Source organism: Mchenga conophoros, linkage group LG19, assembly GCF_057382185.1.
Source record: "Mchenga conophoros isolate Kocher_MC1m ecotype Shallow Benthic linkage group LG19, M_conophoros_male_GT1.1, whole genome shotgun sequence".
Lineage (NCBI taxonomy): Eukaryota > Metazoa > Chordata > Actinopteri > Cichliformes > Cichlidae > Mchenga > Mchenga conophoros.
In genome coordinates this window covers 1,245,038-1,255,426 of record NC_140544.1, presented here as the reverse complement: position 1 = coordinate 1,255,426, position 10,389 = coordinate 1,245,038, and the positions used below count along the sequence as shown (strand labels likewise).

General features: G+C 43.7%; 1 protein-coding gene across 1 annotated transcript; it reads right to left on the bottom strand.

Moving 5' to 3' along the window:
- Positions 1 to 832: 832 nt before the first annotated feature.
- On the bottom strand, positions 833 to 8,313 carry snx6 (sorting nexin 6). Its single transcript, XM_085257292.1, has 14 exons — positions 8,223 to 8,313; positions 8,028 to 8,078; positions 5,962 to 6,066; positions 5,751 to 5,861; positions 4,386 to 4,507; positions 4,171 to 4,294; positions 3,884 to 3,979; positions 3,690 to 3,795; positions 3,434 to 3,509; positions 3,242 to 3,281; positions 3,064 to 3,150; positions 2,821 to 2,980; positions 2,643 to 2,728; positions 833 to 2,442 (listed from the first exon to the last, which is right to left on the bottom strand). The coding sequence occupies exons 1-14, from the start codon at positions 8,226 to 8,228 to the stop codon at positions 2,389 to 2,391; spliced, it is 1,224 nt and encodes a 407-aa protein (XP_085113418.1). The 5' UTR covers positions 8,229 to 8,313; the 3' UTR covers positions 833 to 2,388.
- Positions 8,314 to 10,389: the final 2,076 nt, after the last annotated feature.

Sequence of the window (10,389 nt, the reverse complement as noted above, 5' to 3'; positions counted from 1 at the left end):
GCACTAGCTTGGCCAATATTCAGACTAGACATTTGTTTTCGTTTCAACATATCTGAAAAATTCAGCATCTGCCATGATTAGTGCCTCTGTTCTGCCTTTCAGTCCAGGTTTCTCCAGTAGGATTTCTTGATATCGACCACTTCATCTATCTGACGACATGTACAGGAGGATGCACTGGTGCGCCTGTACATGTCGTGCAGGGACCTGTCCTTCCGTATTGCTTCCTCTTCTTGCTCCCCTCTTTCCTGGGTTTCTGCTGCCTGAGATGTTCACCTACAGTAATAGGTCAATGCAGTAATCTGATGTATTCATTGGTCTGCTTCATGGATTCTGCCCACTTCCGTCCACTTAGCGTAAGGGTGCTGGATTTGGGTTGAAACCCTCCAAGCATGGTAAGGAGCCTTCTTGTCTTGATGTGAGTGACTTCTATCGCCTCCTTTGGCCAGCTTATTCTCCCAGCAGGGTACCTGATGATCGGCAGGGTGCAGATGATTGCTCAGATCTTGTTCTTCCCATTAAGACGTGTCTGACTTCCAGAAATCCTACCAGTGACTGGACAAAGCTGGACTGAAAGACAGGCCAGAGACACTGATCATGGCAGCACAGGATCCATACCGGCTGGGGTCTGCCACACCAGGTAAGACGACAGGTGCAGGGTGTGCAAAGGTACCTCTCAGACAATCCAGCAGGAGGGTGCAAGACGGGCATACATGGAACGCCATACACGTGAGCATAGAAGTCCCGAGGTCAAAATGGGACACGCCCTATTTATTTCGTTTATATTATGATGGATACAAATATGTCTAACCAATAAAAACAAATTGTTCAGAGATTATTTGTAAGAAAACTGTAAAGTTTTATTGAGTCTCAGTACGATCAGGGTGGATTACAGACCTGCTGAAGTTTAAACAACTAAAATGTTGTGAATTTCATAATCATCTTTTATTATTTTTGTTTCCTTCTTGAATCAGCAGAAGCAGCTTTGGTCACACAAGATTGAAAAACATTCGTATACAGTTCATTAAAAAATAGGGATAAGAACAGAAACTGTTTTCATTTGGTGACTTAACTTTTTCTTTTCAATGACCCATGAGGAGCCACCGATCAGCGTTAAGGCAAACAGAAGCTCCGCTTTCGATTAGAGTGACAAACGTCTGATAAGTGAACAAAGAATCTACAATGAGTGATGAAGATCGTTAGCGTTCATTAGTCAACTAATACAAACATGTACAAGTTTGTGTTTGTTTTTTCTATAGTGAATTTACACTTTAACAGGAACAGAGAACTGGACTCAAAACGCCGTCACACAGCAGTAGCAGCGCCACAGGAAGTCGATACACATTAAGATCCCCCCTGGACACACAAGCGCCACCAAAATAAACAGAACCGAAGAGGCAGAAAATGCAAAACAACAGGTGAGGCCATGTGTGGCACAAAAGTAAAACAGCACACACACACTTGTCTTTTACTGACTACTTTTGTCTGTTTTTGAGTCTTTAAACTTTCAAACAAAGTCAAAACATGAATCTTGTTTCCAGGTTCGTTAAAACACTGATAGAAGTTCAATGAACAGCTACTAACCAGACACTGTGGTCGACTGAGGGTTTTTTAGAGCACAAAAAAAATTAAAACCCCCACACTAATAGGAGTGCAATGCATCACAATAGAAGCCAACAGTAATACAGTTCGATACAATCAGCAACTGTCTGATTTTTCCTTCTCTGGTTAAAGCAGTAAGCTTGTTGAGCTAAAGTTATGCTGCTGTGCACTAAATAAGGTCACCAGCAGAGACAAACTTGGACCCGTGAGTACAGATGCAGCAGACCGGGTCAGTATCCCCTCCTAGGAGTCACATTCACTTGTTTCTCTTTTGACCTAAAATCTTTATTTACGTTTTGAAAAGGTGACAATTTTAGACTGAATCTGGTTTATTTAACTTCACAAATTTACAAAAAGTACAGAATGTCCAATCATATCCAGTTATAGCAGAATCAGACTGAAACCACAGAAACAGCTAATTTACTAGGACCTCTGAGGGAGCAGTCTTACTCTGCTGGTTATGGTGGCTCAGTAGGGCCAGTACAGGCGCTGCAAATCAGGCAAAAGAACAGTAGGACCAATACTTATGCTGCTTGAGAAAGAGGAAGATGATGAACAGGACTCAGGGCATTAAACAAAAACAAAAAAAAGACTGTCTTGTTAGTGATGATGACAACAGACTTCCTGTCTTTTTTATTTCAGACTCTTTCTATTTGTCTCCAGGTCCAGTTATCTTGGCGTCGGTTTTCTGTCCTTGCAGGTTTCACCCATGTGACGGGATTGTCCAGCTGGAAATGGGCGGGACAGAAGCCAGGGGGCATCCAGCTGGATGTATGCAGTATCAAACAGTTAAGTGTTTCCTTTCAGGATGCCCAGACAGCCCTGCAGCAGCTGGAGGTTCCCCTGCAGGTGAGACACGGTAATAGGTAAATGGACTGGTTCTTATGAAGTGCTTAATACTACAAGGATGCAGACTGGAGAGGCCAGCCAACCTTTCAATTAAGAAGGCAGCCTGCTCCTCTCCTACACTACATAATGAGATCAGACACTCCTGAACAGCTGAAATGCTCTTTTAACGGCTGGTTTCTCTGTATACTCAGTACCTTGGCGTGTTTGAGCTCAAGCTCGGCCAGCTCCACCAGGTTCTTCCTGAAGGCTGCCACTCGCCTTGTCTTAAAGTCTATGAGCTCTGTTTGGAGAAGAATGCACTGTGAAAGCAGACCGCACACACATCCAACACTCCTTCACCTGTACGCTGACATAGGAAGAACAAAAAATGACCTTGCTTGGCAGACTCTGAGATTTTCTCAAACTTGTGGCAGCAAAGCTGCTGACTGGTCTCAGCCTGCAGAACATCTCTGTTTTTGGCCCGAGCCTTATCTAGAGCCTTGTTAGCGTTCTCATAGTCGACCAAAGCCCGACTCCTCCGGTACAAGAGATCCTGCGAGGGGAGACATCATCACATAAACTGCAATATTTAACAAAGCCAGTTTTTTAACTGGTGACTTCAACTGTCAATCAGACCTTTGCAGCCTGTGACTCCCTCAAATAATATTTCAGCAGGTCGGCCAGCTTCAGGTCTTCATCTGCTGCAATGCGAGCTTCAATTTTCTGTTTAAAAAACCCCCCAAACATGGTCCCAACATTAGAGTTACTGGGGTAATAAGATAACAAGGCAAACTCCAAATTTGATCAGACATACCCGAGTTTTCTCGAACAACTCTGACACTTTGAGGAAGAACCTTAAGGAAGAAAAAGGGAACAAAAGAACAAGACAGATGTGATGCAGGTATGTTTACAACCTGGCTCTGCTCAGGACCAAATACAAGTGTTAGCAAAAATCATCACATGAAGGCAGCTCCAGGTCAAGTTCAAAGACAACATTTGTTCATACTTGCAGAGGTCTGTGGAGTCCTGTGTTCCTAATGTGTAGAGAGATGAGGCAATTCTGTTGATGTCATCAGCAGCATCTAAACAGAAAAGAAATACGTGGACATCAGCGTCACACAGTTTTCCTTTATATAAAACTCCAAGTCTCTGTTCAATGAATTACTCGAGACTCTAACACAAGCCCTGAACCTGACCTTTCAGCTCATGCCACAGACACAAACATCACTTACAAAAGAAAAACGGATTTAAAAGATTCTTACTTTTGTGTGACCGGATCATTCTGTCAGACTTGGCTGAAGCATCCTTGACTCTGTTGTGATATTCCAACAGAAACGTCTTCTCGTGCTCAAAGAAATCATCCACATCCTACAGGCGCAAAAACAGCAACTATCAATAAAGAGAAAACATGGAAACCACATTTGATTGAGGTGGAAACTAGTTCCTGGGTCTTCACCTTGACTCCAGCCACCAAGACACCATCTGCCGACTTCACCACATTTTTAAAGAAATCTTCCAGTTTCTCCTTCTTGTTCTTCCCTCGTACACTCAGCTTTTGGCAACAAGACATGAAAAAGAAAAGAAAGATGAACAACACAGAGTTAGCAGGTATAGAACACCTCCGTTTTCTGTCGACCTGCTTGTTATTCCTAGGAGCACCACGAGGTCCTGTGCTGACTGACGACTGGCTCTTCGAGCTGCTCAGAAATCCTAAAAATGAAATGAATCCGGTGTGATACTTACATCCTGGTTATACTCCAGGAAGACATGGAAATTGAGGTCTTTCCTGAGCACAGGATGAGCCGCCACACGACATAAGAAGACCTCATGCATGGCTACGGTTTTCTTAAAGATGGCAAGGTACTCTCTGTGCAACAACACAAAAAGGGGCGATGTGGTGATTAATCCAGCACGTCAAACAACTATGGGGACAACAACTGCTGTCTGTGCTCACTCACGCCTCGAGCTCCTGCTTCATCTTTGTGAACTCCTCTTTAGTCATGGATCCCTCGCCCTCGCCCAGCTTCTGCAGCTTCTCTCTGGATGCATCAAAGTCTGGTCTTGGAGGTGCTGGGGGGATCTGCAACAACAACACGCATACGGCTCTACACTGAAGCCAGCTCACACTCTTTCTGGCCTCTGATGCAGGTTTGATAACTCGGTTGCACGTGCCTGTCTGCTCTTTTGCTAGTGGTGATGTAAGCTGGTCCATCAGTTTCCAGATACTGAAATATGTCGTTCAGATACTTGTACAGGCAGATGTTAAATCTGTCACTGTCAGATAACTAAATTTAAGAGAATTTGGCAGGTTAAGACTAGGAACCCTCTTACTAACGTCCTGGGCCTTTTCTCTTTTGCTCTGCCTACAAATAGAAACCTTTCTTGGGTAAGAACTATTGTGCGTCTTGCCTGTGTCTGTTTACTTGTTCTTTTCAAACTTGAGCCTCATTTATTTATATTCTGATAGAAATATTGGAAGCAAGCAGAGCGATTCGAACACGTGGAAACAGAAATTAAAATATAATAAATAAGAAAAAAAACAGCCTGTGCAATTCAACAAGCTTGGTATGACGGCCTTTATTCAACACAGCCTGGAATGTCTTAGGCAAACGTTCCTTCCTTTAAGTAGCCGTCAGGAATAGCTCTCTGGGCAACTTGAAGGCATTCCTGTTCTTTTCTGGATGTTTCTGTTTCGCTGTATGTCCAGATGCTGCCACACTGCTTCAATTATTTCAGCAATACTCAGCAATCCTCCTTTTCTGACAATATTGTATTTTATTCTGTTGTATATATATTTATTCTATTGTGTGCAGTATCTTATTCATATTCTTATTATCTAATCCTACTACAGTATGTTTTTTCTTAACTTTGCACTGTAACAAAACAAATTTCCCACATGTGGGACTAATAAAGGTTATCTTAGCTTGTCTTATCTTAATTTGAAAGTCCAGGCTCTGGAAGTGCCAGCCTATAAGTGAGTGTGTTTCAGTGTGTGTGTCTCTGTTTCTGTGTAATTGTGGTGCCTTTTTATACTTGAATGCTCGATAGAGGTTAAGGTCAAGTGGCTTGACCATAAAAACCCCAAAACACAAGAACCTCCCCCAAAAGAGTGTGTGTGTGTGTGTGTGTGTGTGTGTGTGTGTGTGTGTGTGTGTGTGTGTGTGTGTAATGGCTCAAGACTAAAGCTGTCTTTCTACATCTCATTAATGAGACACAGGATAAAACGTGGGCTTATTTAAAGTGACGACTTAGCTTAACGTTATTCTACGTCTTAGAATGGTGACTATGGGTGAAGTGAAGTCCTCTGTGCATGCTGCTCTTACGATGTATCCTGCGTATTCTTCATTTTCCACAAAGGAGTCATGCAGCCAGATGAACTCTTCATGCTGTCGGACCACCGAGAACTCGTTCTGCTTAAAGTTGGGAAGCGTGCTCTGTGCAAAAAGGAAGCACATCAGCAGTGTGCAGGTTCAGGTCTGTTACGTGTTATCGAAGTTCAGGTCTGTCAGCGTATCTGACAGCAGTCAGTCTCACCTTGGTGTGAACGGTAAATTTGACCTTGTCTCGCTCACTCAGGGCATCAGAGATGTCAACCTGCAGCATGGCGTCTGTTTGAAGGTCCACGTTGACTGCACGTGGCTGCAGGAGGACAGAGACCGTGTGTCCAACAACGCAGTGAGCAGTACAGACACACAACGAAAGCCAGCTGTCAGTTACAGTGTACTCTTCACCTACATCGTACTGTGTCACAGTACAGAACTTTGTTTGTTCAGAAGTTAGTTCTACTGATTACTTTGCATGCATATGCCATGGTCTCAGCACACAGCTGGAGCAGAGAGGATCTACCTACCAGATGTTTGAAAAGTAGTCTCACCCAAAAGGGGCAAGAGCTAAAACCAATGAACCGAGGCGCAGCATCGAGGCCCAGTTTAAAGTAAAGAAACGGAATCACTAAAGAAAAACAACAACAACTATGCAGCGTGAAAAAGAGGCCTCATATGGAGAAGGAACAAAAAATACATCCCAGTTCAACAAACGTCCTGGGACACTGCATTAAAGAACATGTAACTGCACATCCATCCGATCGTGTGCTATTGGACTGACACCTCAATTTCACTTGGCAACAATAAATGAATGACATAATTAGACAGTGACAAGTATCACACACTCGAGCTACAAAAACTACAGCACACACCTTTCTGACAGGTGTGACAGCTGCCACGGTTTTAACAAGGACCACAAGTACACAGTATAGAAGTCCAGCTATAACACCAGTGTCTTAATAATATATCTCTCTTCTATTTCTTATCCACAAACCAGAATGTAGGTCTGAGACACTTGGATCTCCTGACTGTGTGAACCTTACTGCCCTCACAGAACAGCTACATCATAAATATACTGAAGGTGCTCAGATGGGAGTAAATTCACAACTTTTCTTGCTTTTTGTTTGTTCTTGTACAACAGAAATCGTCTGTTGACTGAGGCCAGGTTCAAGACTCATTTTACTTTGTCCCATCTTTCAGAGGGGATCCTGAATTTCCTCTTTCTAAAGTCCATAAAGCACAATATACTGAAAAGCCTGCATGCACACCATGTTCTTAGGAATAAATCTATAAATCAAGCTGTGACTGATACATGAATCAGACACTTCTGTAAAAGACTTCTATAATATCATTTAGTGTATGTAACTGTATACATGTGCTTCAGAGTAAAACAACCTGTAAAAATTATTTTCCAGCTTTACTAAACGATATTACCATAAAACCACAGCTCTTTACTCAACAAGCAGCAACAATAAACCTCTGGATGTGTATTTTGGACATCTGGGTACTTTCAGCTCTGTACACACGTCAGGATGAAAGAAAAGATGGAACACAAAGCACCTCAATTATTTACAAGATAATATTTAGATTCGGGGGACAGCAGTGGTAGTTCAACCTGAACCACAAGCAAAGTGCTCGGTTACCAAGTCAGGTCAAGAGCACTGAGTAAACTATATTTAAGGTTGACTTTGGGGTTTTGTTTGTCCATCTGTCTGGATTTTAGATTGCTGGTCCCTGTGATGATGAAAGCCGTGCCGTGTTTCCTAGAATTACAGAAACATGGACACCTTTATCCAACATTGTGGAATTTTGGACTGAATTGCCCTCGTCGAGCTTCGTTGAGAATAACAGGGATTATCCAATTAGAATCGGAGCAGCGTTTCAGTCATGTGACAGCTGATGGTAAAACAGCAGCGCTAGCAGCACGTACCATCAACATGAACTTCACTAAGTCAGTGGTTCGTTAGCTGCCATTTAAACTTTCACTGTAACCGTTAGCCTCGTTAGCTCTCGGTTAAGCCCAAAGACTGCAGCCGGGTCATCATCTGTACTCGCGGCTTGGAGAACCAGTCTGACCACAGCTGACAGGCTAACTGCCCATTAGCAATAAGCTAAAGTTAGCCTGGACAGCTAACTTCCCTAGAAAAATGAGCGAGCTAATGCTACCCAGCTGATTTAGCTGAATCAAACACAGAAGAGCGTCAAACTCCAACACACAGGCACACAGGTGAAAAGACACAAGGTGAACAAACAGACAGGCAGACGGACAGCACTCACTCCCCGGTCCTCCTCGGAGAGGAAGTCGGGTCCGTCGTCCAACCCTTCCTGCTGCGAAGACAAAGAGCACAGGGTTGTTTGTTTAGTTGCACACCGACCGTAACACAAACGCAAACACAACACAACAGCCGGTGGAACCTCTCGAGCTCACCGAGCAGACAACACAAGAAAAACAGAAGAGACAGAGAAACCTACCATCATGGCTGCAAATGGGTGGAGACAGGAAGTGGAGTGACGTCAGAACAGTCAGGCGTCGTCGGGCGGATTTCATGAATTTAATTCAAAACAAAATACCTGTAAAGAAAACCTACTTTTAAACAAACTAAACGAATATTAGAAAACTTAAATGAAAATAAAAGCTATAAAAATGAAATAAAAAAGGTAGAGCCAGCTTCTTCAGAACACGTTCCCTCACATGTGGAAAGTTCCTTTTTTGGAAGAACTTTGCCTCCAGTTTTGTTCATAATGGTTCTGGACATACTTTCTATGCATAACCAAGTGACGACGGAATTTGGTGGCTTCATAATCATCTCTGCTTTTGCAGATGATGTTGTTGGTGTCATCAGGTGGTAGCCTCCAGCTCACACCAGTGAGTGGCCAAGTGTGAAGTGGTGGGAATGAGAATTAGCACCTCCAGGTCTGAAGGCCATGCCCCTTAGCCCGGAGCATGGAGTGCACACACAGATAAGTTGCTGGAGGAGTTTAAGTATCTGGGATCATGTTCATGAGTAAAGGGAGTAGGAGATTGACAGGCAGACTGGGGCCATGGTTGCAGTGATGCAGATGCTGCGACCTTCTGTAGTGGTGAAGAGAGAGCTAAATGTAAAAGCAAAGCTGTCAGTTTACGAGTCGATCAAAGTCCCCACCCTCACGTAGGATCGTGAGCTTGGGTAGTTGAGATCATTGATACAAGCAGCAGAAATTAGCTTTCACTGAAGGGCGGCTAGTCTCTCCCTTAGTTAGGCAGAGGCCAGGAGTTAAGCTATTTGAGAGGAGCTCATAGTAAAGCTGCTACACCTCAAATCAAATTCCCATTGAAATTGTATTTGTCACATACACAATCAAGCCATACCATAGCCCTGGGACAGACTGGCAACCTGTCCAGGGTGTACCCTGCCTCTCACCCTGAGAGGGCTGGGATAGGCTCCCCCCCCCGACTCTGACAAGGATAGATAAATAACCTAAACATCAAAAGGAGCACACCATTGAAACACATAAAAGTAAGAAAAATGAGATAAAATGAAGATTTTCGCCTTCATTTCTGCCAGACAATGCTGAAACGTTTCTAGCGGCTAGTGTCTGTCTCTGTGTCTTCCCTGTGTTTCTCGTGTCTGCGTGTTTCATGCTGCCTCTCCGTCTCTCCACACAGTAATGTCCCTGTGCTAGTTTCTCCCCTGTTCTCAGTGTTAAGCTTGTGTGTCTTCATCTACGTCTTCGTCGTGCTTCCTGTCTTATTTTGATAGTCCTTGTCCTGCACTCACTGTATTCAGTTTTGCTTCCTCTTTGTCTTGTTATGTCAGAGGATGAGGCTGGGGAACAGCTGTCTTCTCAGCTGTTCCCCAGCCTCATCGTTATCCTGCCTGTATTTAAGTCCTCAGTGTCCCTCTGTTTGGTGTCGTGTTCTCCGTGTTAGTTGTCAGGTCAGGTCTAGTCTGTGTATGATTGTAGTTCTAGATCGCCTTTTATTTCTTTAGTGTTCATGTATTTTACTTTTAGCTTGTTTCTCCAGCAATAAAGCTGCTGCTGTACGTTTTCCGTCTCTGAGTCCTACATTTGGGTCCTAGCCTGACACACAGCTGACAATTAGCAAAGCAGTGTGAAAGAATTCCAGATCAGACGTTTTTAGTTCAACATACAAGTGAAGATGTTTGACCTTCCATCTGGTTTTATCTCATGTGCTCTTCATGCAGCTGAGTACACTCAGTGTTAAAAGCAGAATCTGTGCAGGTCTGAGATCAGTAGTTTACTGAAACACCAAACTGAATTCATGTTTCTGCTGATATACAGTGACACAGTTATATGGATGATTAATCCCTTTGGCTTTTTGTCTTTGACTTTATCAGGAAAACAGCTGCAGCTTTCGCTGACAGCACATCATGTGGTACTTAAGTGTTTGTTCTTTTGGTCCGCTTGCCTCCACCCCAGAGAGAAGGGTTACATCTCCTGGGTCTAGGTGCGGTTTGCCCCTCTGAGGGCGGGGGTACCTGGACCTGGGATATAGAGTATGTTTGGGGAGTGAGACTGTCTGTGCAGTGTCTATTTGTGTCTGTCTACACGTTGGGTGAGTGTCGAGTATTTGGTGGTGCATATGGGGTGGGAATGCACGTTTGTGTCCGCGTGCGCCTGTTCGTCTGTGTCGATT

What these genes read in the sequence shown, in the direction of transcription:
- snx6 (XM_085257292.1), bottom strand. An exon ending in GGGAGTCACAGGCTGCAAAG is followed by an intron (nt 2,981 to 3,063) that starts GTCTGATTGACA and finishes CTCCCCTCGCAG; the next exon opens with GATCTCTTGTACCGGAGGAG. An exon ending in CTCAGAGTCTGCCAAGCAAG is followed by an intron (nt 2,729 to 2,820) that starts GTCATTTTTTGT and finishes TTCTCCAAACAG; the next exon opens with AGCTCATAGACTTTAAGACA.